The following is a 16,818-nucleotide window of genomic DNA, read 5'->3' as shown; positions in this document are numbered from 1 at the left end:
GGGACCCGGAGCCTTTGGGGCCAGTGAGGTTCTGGGAGATGAGGAGGGGTTGGAAGTACAGGTGCTGGACGGCAGGAGGGAGGTCTTGAAAACAAGTTTTCAAAGAGAGAAAATGGAGGGTGTGACCGAGATCATCACCACAGGAAGGAAACCCCGAGCACTTTCCAGGCCACAGACCCGGCATTGCTAGGTGCTTTGCTCACACTGCCTTTCAGCGCACAGCACCGCCGGGGTTAGGTGCTTGGTTCGCACGGGTCCGTGAGAAAACTGCCCCTAACGCACAGGGCAGTGGGAGCAGAACCCGGAGAGAGAACACCAGGCAGGCTGGGGGACGAGAGGAAGGAAAACAAAGGGCACTGCTGTGGCAGAAACACCTCCAAGAGGCCAAGCAGGGAGGCCCTGACGGGCCACTGCATCTGGCAGCGGGAGGAGGCGCCCCTGCATCTGGCAGCGGGAGGAGGAGCCACTGCATCTGGCAGCGGGAGGAGGCGCCCCTGCATCTGGCAGCGGGAGGAGGAGCCACTGCATCTGGCAGCGGGAGGAGGAGCCCCTGCATCTGGCAGCGGGAGGAGGCGCCACTGCATCTGGCAGCGGGAGGAGGCGCCATTGCATCTGGCAGCGGGAGGAGGCGCCGGCTGCTGCCCACCTCGCCGGTAAAGGAGGGAGCTGAGCAGGTACGGAGGGCAAGCTCCTCTTTCAAGCGCTACAGTCGGAGCAGAGGTATCGGGTGCGTGTGCAGGGGACTTAGCTCGGCAAGGCTCCGTCAGGTTTGGGAAGGAGGAGGCCATGCAGACCTGGGTGCGAATCCAGGCATCACGCCACTAGCTGTGCAACTCCAGGCATGTTCTTTAAAGGGAACCAGACCGTCTCATTCCTCTCACAGGGTGTGAGCGCGGTGACAGGAGACAATGCGCGTGCCTGGCACAGTGCCTGGCACCCAGCGAGTGCCCCACACCCTCGCCGTAAGCGGCGCCGAGCTCTGGTCTTCTCGTCCCCGCTGCGGACCCTCCAGGGAGCACACGCCGCTGCCGCGGGCGTGTCCAGGGTGGGCAGTTGAAATGGTCTTCACGTCCAAAGGCTGCGTCAGACTGAGGGGAGGTGTTCCCCCAGCTAACTGCTTCCATTTCCCGTATCTTGGCTCAGTCCTCAGAAAATGAGAAGTGACCTGCCCCCCGCAACCATAAGATCAAGACTCGGATCTAAGGGACGGTGTGCTGGCCGGTGGGGGAAACGCCCACACAAAGCTGGGCCCTCGGGGACAGAGCAGTGTGGGCAGGACTCCTGTCCAGATTCCTTCTTTATTCATTTTCTCAGCCAAGAAATATTTACTGAGTATCTACTATGTGCTGATCATAAATTATACAAAATCCGTGCCTTGTGGATCTTACATGCTACTACGGGGGGTGGGGGGGGGGGGAGAAGGGCAACAAACAAATAGATGGATATATCATTGTAAATATGTGTTTTAATGCGAGAAAGAGGTAAGTGATGCTAAGAAAAATAAAGCCAGATCCCAGATGAAGAGGGAAGAGAATGCCATTTCGACAAGGCGGTCAGCCCTGAGGACATGAGCTGTGCACGAGCCTCAGTGACGTGAGGGAGGGTTCCCTGGACGTCGGGAGGAAAAGCATTCCAGGCAGAAGGAACTGCAGGTGCAAAGGCCCGGAGGCAGGAGTTCACATGGCAGAGCCACCACACAGCAAGGAAGCCAGCAGGGCCAGGCCAGGGGCCCAGGGAGAGGGGTCAGAGAGGACGCCAGGAGCCAGGCCCCGACCTCACCGGCCACATGAGGACAGAGGGTTGTCACGCCGCTGGAGACCCCTGAGCGCTGCCCGCAGGGAGGGCGGTGGCGGAACAGCGAGGCCGGTGAGGAGCTGCTGCAGCGATGCGGGCACGAGACGCGGTGGCTGAGGCAGGTGGTAGTGGGGAGCAGGAAGGTGCATGTGGTTTGGGGACCTGCTCTGAACTTGGAGGTCACAATGTCTGCTGATGGGTTGGATGTGAGTGAGAGGGAGAGGACTGGTCAGTGAGCCCAAGACTTTTGGCCAGAGCTGCTTGGTGAGTGGGGCACGCGAGGGGCAGAGCATAGTTGGGGGAGACCGAGCATCCGTTTCATTAAGGTGAAGTCTGCGAGTCCCGTGGAGATGTGACAGCGAGTGGGAGACCCAGCTGCCGTCGGGACTGCAGTGGAGCGGAGCGGGGCTGATGGCAGGGGCGCGGAGGCAGGAACGGCTGCCATCGTCCCCAGGAGAAGGGTGGTGGCGAGAGTGTTGGGAAGTGGGGGAGGCAGAGGGGACAAGGTGCCCACAGGGATGCAGGGGCGAGATGGCAAGTTATAAGGCAGACGGACCTGCAGGTGTTTCTCTTGGCCTGGGTGCTGGGACCCACCCCAGCCAGTCTAGGAAGCATGTTCACTGAGACACAGAGTCTTCAGGGGCCATTTTTCTTTAAAAACCATCCATTTCCCATCGAAAGCAGAAGGCTGCTGCTTTGCTGGGTCCCCCCAGAGGCTGTGATGGGAAACAGGAAACAGCTCCTGGCAGCTGGGCAGCCTCCTCGCCATCGCTGCCCGCGGCCTCCGAGAGCCATGACATCTTTTAAGGGAGGCAGCAGGGAAGAGAGGCAAGGACGGGGCAAGCCGGGGCACCGTACAGGGGCGCGTGATGTCCCTGCTGATGCACAACCCAGGGCTGGCAGATCACAGCCTCCCTAAGTGGTGCCGTGGTTTTCAAATGGAGCTGTCACTGCCTGTTCGCTTCAGGAGCTCCTAAAGGGAGACGGCGCCCTCGGGAGGCACAGCCGGTCGCTCTGTGCCTGCTGCGTCCGGGGAGATGGCAGCTCCGTGCTGGGTCCAAGCACAGAGGCAGTGTGGACCACACCTGCTTCCTGCTCCTGGCGGGTACTCCATCCCTGCTTCGCTTCCCAAAGAAACCCCAGCCCCCTAGACGCCCAGATGCAGCGCCAGGGCTCCTGGAGCAGCGATGGGGCCACAGCAAGCGGGTTACGTAAACAGATGGCACTCCTCCAGGGCGGAGAGGAAGCGAGGATGGTGCCCTGAGTGTGAGAACCTAGACAGTTTGAAACATTTGTCTGTGAGCTGTTGCACGTGACCACCTTTTCTTCTTCTCCGATTCTCTCTAATTTCTGTTTCATTGTGTTAATAACAGCTCTGTGTCTAGCTGTCAAATGAGGACCTGGCAAAGGCCCAGCAGCCGCGGGATCTTTCAGACTCCAGCCTGGATATGTCCCCGCTTCCATCAGCGGCGGCTCCGCTGCCCGAGGCCCACACTCCTTAGCGGGGCTGCCGGGAATGCTCAGGACCTAGCCTGGCCATCCGGTGGTAACTAGCCCCTCCGTGCCCACAGCCCCAGCCCACGCCCACCCCAGCACACCCTCCTCAGCTGTAAGGAACTGCCAGTGCCCGGAGCACTCACTCACGCACCCTCTCTCCTCCAAGCCTTCGCTGCCTCCTCCCAGGAGCAGGGCCTCCGACCCCAGCTGACTCCTAGGCAGCCTCGCCACCTCCAGCAGGGGGCGTGTCCTCCAGGAGGCCTTTCCTGGACCCTCCTCGACTCCTGAGCTTACCCATCAAGACAAAGGATGCTCACCAAATAACTGTTAGAAAGGGGAGAAGATTGGAAATCAACTATCGACTGATAGGTAAACAACTTAAATAAATAATGACATGTCTATTTGATGTATGACCACGCAAAAGACTTTTAAACATTAAAAGAAGATAGAAGAATATTAAATGGCATCACTCCATATAACTACTCACAGTGCATACTATGTGTTCCCTTTCTATAAATTATGTACACAAACGTGTGATATCTGTATGCATGTCATATGCACGCTCACGGAGACTTCCAGATTGGTTCATTTTCCCCTTTATCTTTTACTAGAAGCCCAGTGCATGAAATTCATGCACAGGTAGGGTCCCTAGTGGCTGCTGGCTGCCGGCCAGGACCTCCCTTCCCCAGCTGCCTGCCACTGCTGCCAGCCAGCCAGGGACCAGCTGACCCCGTCCCCTGGTCCAACTCCAGCTTGAACTCCCAGTCGAGGGGACAATTTGCATATTAGGCTTTGATTATATAGGATGCTTGACTGCATTTTTCAAACTTATGTTGCAATCAGTTGGGTTCTTTCTGTAATAAGAAAAGAAGCTATTTTAAATGAAGGCGCTATTGCCGTGGAAGAAAGAGGGAAAACAGAAATGAAGAGAACGGGGGCATTTAGCCAGATGGTTAAGGTCTGCCTGGTGCTGTTTAATGGGCTTCGTCTCAGTTAGCTGATGGAGGCTCCACGGAGGCCCTGAGCATCCTCTGCCCAGCAGCGTAAGAGGTCCCTGTCCTTGTCGTCATGGCGCTTACGGACCAGCAGAGGAGGCAGCTGCACACAGGCCACGGCAGGGTGCCACGGCAGGGTGCCACGGGGAAGTGCTGCCTGGGAGCAGAGGTGGGAGCCTCGGGAGGGCCAGGGAGACTTTCTGGAGGAGGCGACACCTAAGCTGAGTGGGACCAGAAGGAAGGGCATCGCTTCCGTGAAGGAGGGAAGGAAAGAGCCCAGAAGAAATGGAGGTGAAATAGGGCCAGGCCAGGCTGGGGTGCTGAGGAAGAGAGTCAAGGTCCAGCTTACACTGTTCGCTGCTCAACTGGGTTGGATAACGCGAGGCTAAGGGCTCAGGGAGCTTCCCGCCGGCCTCCATCAAGACAGGAACTGAAACTAGAAGGTGCCATGAAAAGATACCCAGGCCACAATCTCTGTTTTCAAACGTGCACATGCAGTGAAACCCAGGGTCCTCCGTGTGCCTCGCACAGTTCTCCGCAGCGGCAAGCAAGGCGGGACTCGCCCGGGGAGAAGCGGCCAGGACACCTCGTGCTTCCCCGAGCAGTCACGGCCTCGGCGAAGGAAAGAAAGGCAGAGCCCTGGTCTGCGGTGACGAAGGCCCTTACAATCGGGACATTGGATCTTGGGTCCACTTAGGAGGAGGTGGCAAGAGAGGGGTCCTTTGTGCTTGACAGCAGTTCCGTTAATTTTTTTTTCATTTAAAAGTAACATGCAATGCTTGCTTCCCTCAGGTCTCAGTTTAAATGCCACGTCCTCAACGAGGCTGTTCTGATCACTTCCAAGTGGGGGGGGTCCCCATTCTCCCTGCCGTTCCCCTCCATCGGAGCACCCTGTCCATCCCTTTCATGCCAGACAAAACGTTCAAGCGCCCCGACCTATAATCACGCGTTTCTCTCCTGCTCGTCTGCTTGTTGGCTGTGGTCCCCTCCAGACTGTAAGAGCTGAAGCCCTGGCTTTGCCCGCCACCGCGTCCCCAGGCCCGGTCCAGGCTTTGGCACACGGACGCATCCCGTGTTGTGGAGTGGATGATGTCAAGTGCTGACTGTTAGCCGGATACCGCGCAGCCGCTTTACACGCATCGTCTCACTTAACCACCCAGCAGTCCTAGGCTGGCTCCGCTGTCCGAGGAGGAACGGGTGCAGAGAGCTAGGATCTGACTCCACACCGGACGACTGGCCCAGACCTCCCATCCGTCTTCTGCATTTTTGCCAAAACAGAGTTGCTCAAAGCACCAAGAGAAAGAAACACCACAGTCCTGGTGATCCCACAGCCGGCGCCTCGGGATGTCAGCATGTGGGCTGCGCCGGGTGCTGGGGGAATGGGTGGGTGAGTGGCTGTTTTCCACCCTTTGAACCAAAGTGGACTCGTTACTTCATTGTTCACCCTGCCTTTAAAACCCAGAGGAGTCACGCATCTCTCAGGCCGACAAAGCACCATCTTTTCCTTCTCTCTTCTCCACCATGAACCTGAAACCACGCTGCTGGCTTCAGAAAAGCCGGCCCCCAAAGAGGAAGTATCCCTCTCTCTGCCCGTGTTTCTACGGCTTTGATCCTCACAGGGTTGTGAGGTTACCTCCACCCAACAGATCGTTTGAAAAGTTCACCGCGTGGTCAGGTCTCACCGGGTAGAGATGAACCAGGATTCGGAGTCTCAGCTGCTTGATTCCAGAGACCACACTCACTGCCTTCTGACTTCCATCCAATCACGGGGCACGCACTTAACCTTACGTTGACTTGGGTACCAATCTCGGCACCACCAATCCCCAACTACACAACCTTAAATCAAGTTAGCTAAGTCCCCGAGGCCACGTTTCCTGCTATGGCAAAGGGCCGACTTTGCAGTGTGTGCTGAGGATGATGGGTGACATGCACATACAATATGTGACAAGGTAGCCGCTAGCTGCTGCCGAGTGCTGACTGGCTCAGTCCTGTCCTGTGAGCTAGTCTGACAGGTGTGGTTGTGCTCTGGCCACAGAGGGGTTCGGAAGGCCCTGCACCCTAACCTATCCTAGGATATTACTGCTATAGGCACCTAAAACACAAAACCGCCCTGGCCGGTGTGGCTCAGTGCACCAAGAAGTGGCGGATTCAATTCCTGGTCAGGGCACATATGTAGGTTGTGGGTTCGATCCCCTGTCGAAGTGAGTATGGAAGGCAGCCAATGATGTTTCTCTCTCTCTCTCTCTCTCTCTCTCTCTCTCTCTCTCTCTCTCTCTCACACACACACACACACACACACACACACACACACACACACACCAATAAAAACGTAGCCTTTGGTGAGGATTTAAAAAGTTAAAAAAACAAACCAACACAAAACAAAATCTTTCCCACCAAGGCAGGTGGGGTGGGTGAGGGACGGCGAGGGGAAGCCGGCCCTGGGCTCCCCTCAGCGGCAGTGAGGAGAGACGTGTCCAGGGCAGAGGGGTGCCTCCCACGCCCAGCCGAGCCACACTGTGGGGAAGGCACGTGAAGCAGACCACCTGGGAGCTGCTGTGTCTCAGGCCCTCCTCGGGTGTTTTAGGAAACTGCACTTGTAAATAAACACGAAATACGCGTTTTTCTCTCCCTTTCTGGGCCACGGGCCTATCTCTCCCTCCAAATTGTACTGACACCAGCAGTCTCCACGGAGCCAATACTTCTACCAGGCCTGGCCACGGAGGTGGGAGGAAAATCAGTGAGCCCAGTGCCATAAAGACAAAGGAGGGGGGCTTAAAAGGGAGGGGAGGATGGCTCTGGCCCGGTAGCTCACTTGGTCAGAGCATTGTCCCGATGCACCAAGGTTGCGGGTTCGATCCCTTGTTTTTCTCTTTCTCTCAAAAATCAATAAATTAAAAAATAATTTAAAAAGGAGGGAAGGAGCCTGAATTTATATGCTATAGACATACACATACAGGAAGCCAGGAAGCTATTGAGAGAATGGAGGGGATTTTGATGTGCTTAACGAGAGAGATCTCCAGGATGGACGGAGTGGAGGAGAGCACAGACCTGCATCGGTGGGCACACCGAGGCCGGTGCGGGAGGGGGTGCCTGGTGTGGTAGGGGGGCCTGGTGTGGGAGGGGGCCCTGGTGTGGGAGGGGGGGCCCTGGTGTGGGAGGGGGCCCTGGTGTGGGAGGGGGGGCCCTGGTGTGGGAGGGGGGCCTGGTGTGGGAGGGGGGCCCTGGTGTGGGAGGGGGCCCTGGTGTGGGAGGGGGGACCCTGGTGTGTGTGGGCGGGGGCCCTGGTGTGGGAGGGGGCCCTGGTGTGGGAGGGGGGCCCTGGTGTGTGTGAGGGGGGGCCCTGGTGTGGGAGGGGGGGCCCTGGTGTGTGTGGGAGGGGGCCCTGGTGTGGGAGGGGGGCCCTGGTGTGTGTGGGGGGGGCCCTGGTGTGGGAGGGGGGCCCTGGTGTGGGAGGGGGGACCCTGGTGTGGGAGGGGGGCCCTGGTGTGGGAGGGGGCCCTGGTGTGTGAGGGGGGGCCCTGGTGTGGGAGGGGGGCCCTGGTGTGGGAGGGGGGTCCTGGTATGGGAGGGGGTCCTGGTGTGTGAGGGGGGGCCCTGGTGTGGGAGGGGGGCCCTGGTGTGGGAGGGGGCCCTGGTGTGTGGGAGGGGGGGCCCTGGTGTGTGTGGGAGGGGGCCCTGGTGTGGGAGGGGGGACCCTGGCGTGGGAGGGGGGCCCTGGTGTGGGAGGGGCCCTGGTGTGGGAGGGGGGCCCTGCCGGAGCAGCCTCTCGGGCGCAGCAGGTGGCCTGGGAAGGAGCCTGGGAACCTAGCTGGGCGGGGCGCGGGGGCCCTTACCTTCACTGCATAGCTTTGGTGCTGCCTGAACATTTTACTTTTTCAGAGTGTTTTCTTATGGAGGAAAATCAAAGCACCAAATAAAATAGTGAGCTCAAGCAAGATGAGACACAGCTGTGCAAGAAGGCCTTCTGGAGGTCATTGCTGACCAAAGGAGATGAGTGCCCACAGAACGGGGTGGGGGGGAGCCTGGCTGCACGAGTGAGGGAAGAGTGGCTATCATTAAGTGGAGAATTAACTGGCAGCTCTTTCAGACGTGAGCAGACCGGCTACGGCATACCCCAGGAGCAGGAAGGCAGCCCATGTGGGGGCGCGGTGTCTACGCTGAGAAGGATGTGGCTGTGTGTGGTGAGGAATAACCAGAGGAAGTCGGAGTGGGCATCTGCTCTGGCCTCCTCAGCAGCCACCCCTTTCCTAGCGAGAGGACCCGCTCCTCCGCCCAAGGTGCCCGGTCCAGACAGGAGGGGCCGGGCCCTCGGCCGTGACCCAGGCCTGGCCAATCAGCGCACCCCGCCCCGGGGGAGAGGGTGCTTTAGAGATGGCCGTCTGGCCCAGCATCTCCCAGGCGACTGAGTTCCGGCTGCTGGGAGTTTTAGGAAAGGAAGCTCCTCTTTGGCAGAAGCTGCTGAGATGATGGGTGCAAGTCCGGAGCAGCTCTGTGCCTGGAAAGCCTGAGAACGAAGCCAGCAAAGGACAGCAGCCGCAGGACACAGAGAAGTGGGTCCCCTTCGACATTATTGAGACCCTGAATCTGGCCATAACGGAATACTTCTTAAAAAGTTCTTTAAATGTCAGTTTGAATCAGGTTTCTATTTGCAATCACAGGAGCTTTGATTCATATGGAGAGAAGCTGCAGGCACAGGCAGACAGAGGAGATGGAGCAGGGGGCGGGAGGTCTTACACGAGGGGTACACAGAGGGAAGGGGTCAAGGAGGTCAGCACGCAGGCGCAGGATGTCAGGAGCCACCCCCATGGGTACCCACTGCCTTAATTTCTCCCTTGACGTAGGAGATGGGTGATCAGCTGAGACCACGGGGCGGGGGCAGGGGTGCATGCTGCTGCCGTCTTCACGCAGCTGCTGCTCAGCTGAGCTGATGTCTGAATCTGGTTTCGTTAGGCTCTCCATCACATTCTACTTGACCCAGTGTCCCGGGTCCATCGCTTCCCTCCTCCAACTCTCCCACGCGTGGCCCCTAGCTTTCCGGGGCGTGTGGTAAGAGTTACAGCCTGGGCAGGGCTGACGACGAGTCCAAGAAGCAGACTTCATGAATCTTCACTCAGCAGAGCCCATGGCCCAGGAAGGGTCAAAACCTGTGTGTGTGCAGCTGGTTGGGAGACGTGGGAAGCACATTGCAGAGGCCAAGAATGAGGGCTTTGGAGGGAGCGATGGGAGTCTAATGAGACGGGCACTCGGACTCACTCGCTGTGTGACCGCGGGCAGTTACTTCGCCTCTCTGAGCCTGTTTGCTCAGGGGCTGTGTGCGGTGGGTAGCACAGTGCTCCGCGCTCCGGTGAAGCGGAATCATTTCCCAGAGCCTGCGGACCCATGTCATTGTTTTTGCTGTAAGCAGAGTTATTAATAACACTGAACGGAGCTCCCGTTTTCTTGCCTGGTTCTGCTCTGTTCCCTGTGTAAGTCCCGGCACTGTTTTAAGTGCCTTCCAGTCTTCCCGCATTTCCTCCTCCCAACCCCTCCAGGGGGCAGGTGCCGTCACCTGCGCGCGAGGGCACGCAGCTTGGGAAGGCGGCTCCCGGGAAGAGTGGCCCCCACTTCTCGGGCATCTTCCAGCTCTCGACCGCTACGACATTCCAGTGGTTGTCGCCAGACGTACCCTAAGAGTTCCATGCTCCCCTAGCACGTGACCGTCCCGCTACTGTTCAATTCAAACTGTTGGCTTCTGTGCCAGGGGACAGTTCAAGGTCATGCACCTGGCAAGTGACGGCAACTTCACTGGCCCGGAAACCTGCCCATTCAAACCATCCCGGGGAGCCTGGCGTGGCGGCATTCCCATCGGGCTCCGGGCGAGTGGGTGGGAGAGAGACAGCAGGCAGGCTCCAGGCTTTCTGTCCGAAAGGACGCTCGGCTCTTGGTTAGTCAGAGAAACACCAGCCCGTACTGGGATTACGCTCTCGGCACACCCCACCCTGCGCCTGACCTGAGTGCCGCATTCTTGAGGCCGCCACGCCTGGCTCCCCCCGGGCAGTCCATGCATCCTGGCTGTCAGCCTCAGAATCAAAGCCCCAAGGAACAAGTCGATTTCCATCTTTTAAAGGCCCGCCAGTGAATTATAAAAGGTGTGACTATGCCACTTACTTGTGGCAATATTTTAAAATAAATTTGAAATCATCTGAATTGAAAGAATACTTGGTCTTTTCCTGCTGCGCAGTGGGCGCCCTTAGATGGAGCATCCGCTGTACCGGCAGCGCGGAGAACCCTGAGGAGCTCCGGGCCCTCAGGGACGCGCCAGGCCGGGCAGTGCTCCTTCCCAGCTCCACGCCCCGTGCGCAGAGCCCACACCGCCTCCCGAGCGGCTGTGAGAAGGAACCGGGTGAGACCGGAAGCACGGGGAGCAGTGCCTGGCACAGAGGGAAGGCGATCTGTGTGAATAGCAGAGGTGCCATGAGAATTATTTTAAATCCCAGTTTCCCGAGAGGTATTGTTCTTCTGAGCATGTAGGGAGCGGGGGCAGATTCTGTTCCTAAATCAATCATCCCATCGCCTGGTTAGCCATGCGGAATCAGGCTGGACCGCGAGAATCCACGTGCTACTCAGACCCCAGGGGACCCGTGTGTGCGGTTTACGAAGCCCTGCTAGGCCACCTCCTGGCACCTGCGGCACTGGCCTGGGCAGCGACAGACAGCAGGAGTCACAGCCTGTCCACGCACTGCGCCCTGGCGTCCCTCGCCAGCTCTCCCCCAGTGCACACTGCCCATCCCCCACGTTGCCAGGACCCACATTGCAGCCTGGATGAATGGGGCAGAGGCTGTCCGACACCCTGCTGAGCGTGAGAAAACACGGCACTCTACTACCTACCCCTCCAGCCCCCTCCAGCCCCCTCCAGCCCCCTCCAGCCCTCTCCAGCCCCCTCCAGCCCCCTCCAGCCCCCCTCCAGCCCCCCTCCAGCCCCCTCCAGCCCCCTCCAGCCCTCTCCAGCCCCCTCCAGCCCCCTCCAGCCCTCTCCAGCCCCCTCCAGCCCTCTCCAGCCCCCTCCAGCCCCCTCCAGCCCCCCTCCAGCCCCCCTCCAAGCCCTCTCCAGCCCCCTCCAGCCCCCTCCAGCCCTCAGCAGAGTGCACTGCAGTGTCGCCTCCCAGAGCCAAGCGTTCACTCAGTAAACATTCCAAGCCCCGGTTACAGCCTAAGCCTCGTGCTAAGCACTGCCGTGCAACCGTGAGAGGACCGTCCCCATCCTGTCTCATCAGAAAGGCACACGTGATACTGAATCAGCAAACACAGGCGTTTGCTGGGACACTGGCTCAGGGTCCCCACTCGGGACCACGGGGCCTCGGAGAGGGGGCGCTCTGCTCACTCCCTGAGGGGAAGGGGCGGGCCGGGGGGCGCTGGCGGAGGCTGGGCACCCGGGGACTCGGGTGGACAAAGCCAGAAGGAAAGACAAGGTGGCAAGAAGCTCAGAAACGCGCTTCCCTTGGGGGAGGGGCACGGCTGGACCTCGGGAGCCCCCAAAGCCATCTCTGCTAAGGAGCCTAGACACTGTGCTGGGGCCGCGGAGAGCCGTCGGGAGGGGTTGAACCCAGAGCGCCACATCAACGCGCATTCCCTTACTCTGTACCCTGAACGACACTCCGAAGCCAGCGTATTCCAGGGCTGAGGGCAGCGCAGACAGGCCCTTGCCACCAGAGTCGGCCCTGGGAGCACCGTGAAGCCGCTGTAAATGATCCCCATGCTGCACTGTCCGCACCCTCCACCGCGTCTGAATGCACCGCTGTATTCCCACGGTTTCCCTCCCCCACTCTTCTTAATGTGCGTGCGTCAGGAGCACCGACAGACTGTGTGTGTTTCAATTCCCATGAGGCGCACGGCGCTCGCCCTGAGCCCTGGGAAGGTGTGGGAAGGGGAGATGTGGAATCCCTGAAGGGGCTCCCGGCTGGCATGCAGACATGGAAGGCACGTGCTCAGTTGCGTCAAATGAGTGGGCAGTATTCGTGACCATCGTTTCTGATTCAGTCCAAGGATCAAGGGCAGTGCCCGCTTCCCCTGAGGGCTGGGGTAGACATCCCACAGTGTACAGCCCCGTCCAGGCACTGTGCATGAGCGTCCCTGGTGGAGCCCGCCAGGGAACGGAAGGCACTGGCCAGCGAAACCCGCATCAACGGCGCAGCCGCCGAGGGATCCCGTTGACCATCACGGACCACTGCAACCTTTTTCATTCCCCACAGGAACAGCCACCTTTACCCTCTGCTAGCACCTTCTGTGACAGACACTGGGCTCGGCCTTTTACAGTCATTATTGCTTAGCGGGAATCGTCAAAATACCGGACCAGTCAGAGTGGACTCGGTGGGAATAACCAGAACCAACGGGAACGGACTAAATGTCAGCCGACTGAGTAATCACCACCCCAGAGGCCGCACACTCACAATCCACAGCCTCAGACGGCTTATGGATGTATTCTGTTTGGCCTGAATTGTGTTTAATTTCTAAAAATTTGTTGCTCAGCTGGCGTGGCTCAGTGGTTGGTTGAGCATTGACCTATGCACCAGGTCACGGTTCGATTCCCGGTCACAGCACATGCCCCAGTTGTGGGCTCGATCCCCGGTGTGGGGTGTGCAGGAGGCAGTTGATCAATGATTCTCTCTCATTATTGATGTTTCTATCTCTCTCCCTCTCCCTTCCTCTCTGAAATTAATAAAAAATGTTTTATAAAAATAAAATCTGTTGCAAAGATATAAAAAAAAATAGTGAGATTTCACATAAAAAAGCTGACGAGGACGGAGCAGTGCGTGCCTGCCTCCCCACACAGGAAACCTGGCCAGCCCAGACAAAGGCAGCCGCTGCTGCCCGGCTAATGTGAACGACTTCACTAGCTAGTGGTGGCCTCCAGGCCCTCCAACTGGCCACTGGGAGGGAACACCCGCTGAGCCATTTCGGTGGCTGGCGCTCTGCGGTCGGCCTCGGGCCCCTCCCCTGGCCACGTCTCCATTGCCTGCCTTGCCTCGTAGGCAGCTGAGCTGTGACCCAGACTGGGCGGGAAGCAGCGTCCTCCTCTGACAGAGATTCCCTCTGGCCACACTCCCGGCCTCTGCTGGCTCCGGCCTCGGCTTTCCCTCCGCACGCAGCAGCCATGGCTGAGGGGCAGCAGCTTCCAGGGGCCCCGCCCACAGCTCTGACCTCCCGGTGATGCTGACCCCGCTGGGCTGGTCGGGAGGCCACACGGAAAACCACTGCCCTTCAACCAAAGCCTGAACCCCAACGACGCTGGGTTCAGAGCCGGCGGGCACGAGAGCGTTCGCATTCTTCCTCTGGCCCACTGAGGAGGGGGCCCCGTCCTGAGACGTCATGAACGTCCCCACAAAACTCAGTGACTTGTGTCCACCTCCAGTTTCCTCAACGGACACCCTTTCTTCGCTTCCAGGTCGCCCTTTGACCTCTGCCCAAACGGTGTGATAAAGGCGATGCTGCTGCCTGTGACTTGCAGGCCCCTCTCCGGCCGCAAGTGGACACACGGACACTCGGAGGAATCGCATCAGCAGGACGCAACGCTGTGCCCCTCAGAGATGCTGCGCCCGAGACACTGAAACTCATTATCAACTGTCCTGCCAGCAGGGCCGGTCAGTTACTGGGCCGATAAAACAGCCTCAGCAGCTACAGTCCCCCCACATTCACAGAGGCCAGGCTGCGTGGATGGAGACCTCCATTTCCGTACCTGAGACTCTGGACAGAAATGTGAGCGATCCCCGTGACCGCGTCCACGCCCGGCTCAGAGAGCGGGGAGGGCCACACGGCGGGGAAGAGGTGGGGGTACCGTGGCCAGCAGCCAGAGGGAGCGCCTACTTACGGCTTTGGGCTTGTACGGGGGCTGGATCTCCTTGCGTTCGAGTTTCTCCCAGTCGATATACCGGAAGAAGGCGTGCTCCTTGATGTCCCGCTCGCCTTCGGGCCCGCAGCCCAGACGTTTGCCCGGGTGCTTGGTCATCAGCTTCGGGAGAAGAGAAAGGGGGGATTAGTGACCTCTGGGGGGCCGCCTGAGGCACGGAGCACGCCGCTAAGGAGTTAGGGAAGGAAGGACCCACAGAGCCCCAGCCAACACGAACAGAGTAACGTCGATGGACACTGTAACTGGGGAAAAAAGACTTAAAAAAAGAGCCCCAACTAATTTCTTGTTGCTGTTATTGTTAATCTTCACCAGGATATTTTTTCCATTGATTTTTTTTTTTTTAGAGAGAGTGGGAGAGAGAGGGAGAGAGAGAGAGAGAGAGAGAGAGAGAGAGAGAGAGAGAAACATCCATGTGAGAGAGACACATGGATTGGTTGCCTCCCGCACGTGCCCGGCCAGGGTGGGGGTCGAGATACAAGCCCTTGGTGGGCCGATGCTCTAACCACTGAGAACACCACCCAGGGCCCAACTCTAATTTTTATTTTTTGCTTTTCATCCCAGCAATACTTCTCTGGCCAAGGGCTTTGTACCAGGAGGGCCCGACGATAGTGCCTGTGGGCTACGTGTCCAGAGCGAGATCCCTGTGGTTCACCGAGGCCCGGATTTCAGGTTAGAAAGGTCACCAGGATGAATTTGGGTTCCAGAATAAGATCTATGCAGTCACCGCTGCGTTGATGAGAGCAGTTCCGTTCCTTCCCCTCTCCTCCCACCACGAGAAAGCGGGGCTTAGCCCTGGCCGCGGCCACATGCAGACAACGTTGTATTTCTCAGGGAGCCACCGTGAAAGTGGCAAAGCAGAAGGAAATACTAGTCAAATGGGCCCAAGTTTCAAGTAATGACTTCCTGAAAGCTCATTAGACAGTCCACGCCAGCCCGGCTCCTTTCCCTTGCCTCACACTCTCCCAGACTCCGCAGGGCCTCCTGTTCAATTACTTCTCAAACCCTCCATCTTCGGGCCTCGGCGCCGGCCGCAAGGGAACAGAATAGCTGCTCCGAGGCGGAACCAGACAGACTTCCTCTTGCGCGCGAATCAGAGGCGCTCAGAACTGTCTCCGCCTGCACGTCAGCGCATGCACAGGGTGGGCGCGAGGAGCGGTGACTTTTAACACACCGACAGGAGGCCATCAAAACGCAGCCCCGGCCGGTCGCTCAGTGGTTAGAGCGTCACCCTCGGACTGAAGGGTCATGGGTTCGATTCCTGGTCAAGGGCACGTACCTCGGTTACAGGTTCGATCCCAGGCCCAGTCGGGGTGGGTGCAGGAGGCAACCCGTCAATGTGTCTCTCACATCAATCTCTCCCTCCCTTCCTCCCTCCCTCCCTCCTTCCTGATCTCATCCCTCCCTTTCACTCTCTCTAAAAATCAATGGAAAAAATATCCTCGGGTGAGGATTTTTTTATTTTATTTTTTAAAGAGACGAAACAAAAGTGATTGGGACATACAGGTCCAAAAAGCTTCCAGCGTTGACCAGACACCAAGGAGCCCATGACGTCAGAACTTAGAATTCTGCCCAGGATTTGCTGATTAAGGGGAAGGGAGGGACCCAGCAAGTCACACCTCCTCGGTTGGCCATTCAGCTCAGCTGATTCCTGCTTACAAGATAATTTATCTCTGCCACCCCCCCCCCCCCCCCCACACACACACAAACTTCCCACGTGTGCTTTACCTTCCAGAGGAAAATAACTGGGCACATAGCGTTCTAAGCTACTTCTTCATTTACAGCCTTACCTGGTTCTGACAATAACCCCATGAACTGGGCGTTTTGTTTTCTCCATCGAATGACAAGGCAGGTGGCACTCACAGAGGTTAAGCAACTAGCAAGGACGCACGGGGAGGACGTGGCAGAGCCCAGACTGACCCACCTCTAACTATAAAACGTGGCTTTTACGAGGAATGGAAGAACTCCTCGCGTGGTCTCCCGGGATGTTTGTGGCTTGGTCAGGGAGGGTGTGTGGAGGGCGAGCAAACTGAGCTGAGCCCTGAGGTTTGTGTAGGATCAGGATGGAGGACAGGAAGGCTATGCACCACGGCCACAGAACCGCTGCCACCACTGTCAGGAGGGCTCCGTGCACAGGGCAGGCTCATGCCCACGGCTCCCCGGCCCACGTCACACCTCCGTCTCCACAACAACACTCTGAGGCCTTAGCAGCTCTGATCCTCATTTCCCAGACAAAGGCTGGGTCCAGTAAAGGAGTCATTCGTCCCAAGCCACCGAGCGAAGCAGCAGCGGCGCCCGCGCAGATGTGCCCGCCCACGGCCCGCAGCTCTGCCCGCAGCCCCTCCGGCCTCCATGCTGGACGGCTGTTCAAAGTGGGCGTGGCAGTCTGAGCAGAGATGTACTGATGTTTTCTTTGGTAGAAAATAGGGTCTGTCAGGGTGGTTATAGAAAGAGCATTTTCACTGCGGTGGGGACTGCATTCAAGAGCCTTGCTTAACCTTCATGTCCGTGGAGATGCCAGGCCACTGCAGCAGCAGCGGCACTCGGCGAGGCTCTGCGATCCCGCAGCTGCTGGTGCCCGAAGCGCCGCAGACAGCTGGAGTTCATCAGCGCCCCGTCCCGAGGGCCTCCCAGACCAATGCCTGGGGCCCC

General features: G+C 58.5%; 1 protein-coding gene across 4 annotated transcripts in view; it reads right to left on the bottom strand.

Moving 5' to 3' along the window:
• The window catches only part of PRKCB (protein kinase C beta), a 305,124-nt gene that overhangs the window by 8,225 nt on the left and 280,081 nt on the right, over positions 1-16,818 (bottom strand). For all 4 annotated transcript variants that reach the window (XM_008152760.3, XM_008152759.3, XM_054714439.1 and 1 more), the window contains one exon: positions 14,131-14,271. In XM_008152760.3, the coding sequence (XP_008150982.1) occupies positions 14,131-14,271 (141 nt within the window). The remainder of the gene's footprint in view (positions 1-14,130; positions 14,272-16,818) is intronic.

The sequence above is a fragment of the Eptesicus fuscus genome, chromosome 4 (genome assembly GCF_027574615.1).
Source record: "Eptesicus fuscus isolate TK198812 chromosome 4, DD_ASM_mEF_20220401, whole genome shotgun sequence".
Taxonomy (NCBI): Eukaryota; Metazoa; Chordata; class Mammalia; order Chiroptera; family Vespertilionidae; genus Eptesicus; species Eptesicus fuscus.
This window is presented reverse-complemented; position numbering and strand designations above follow the sequence as displayed.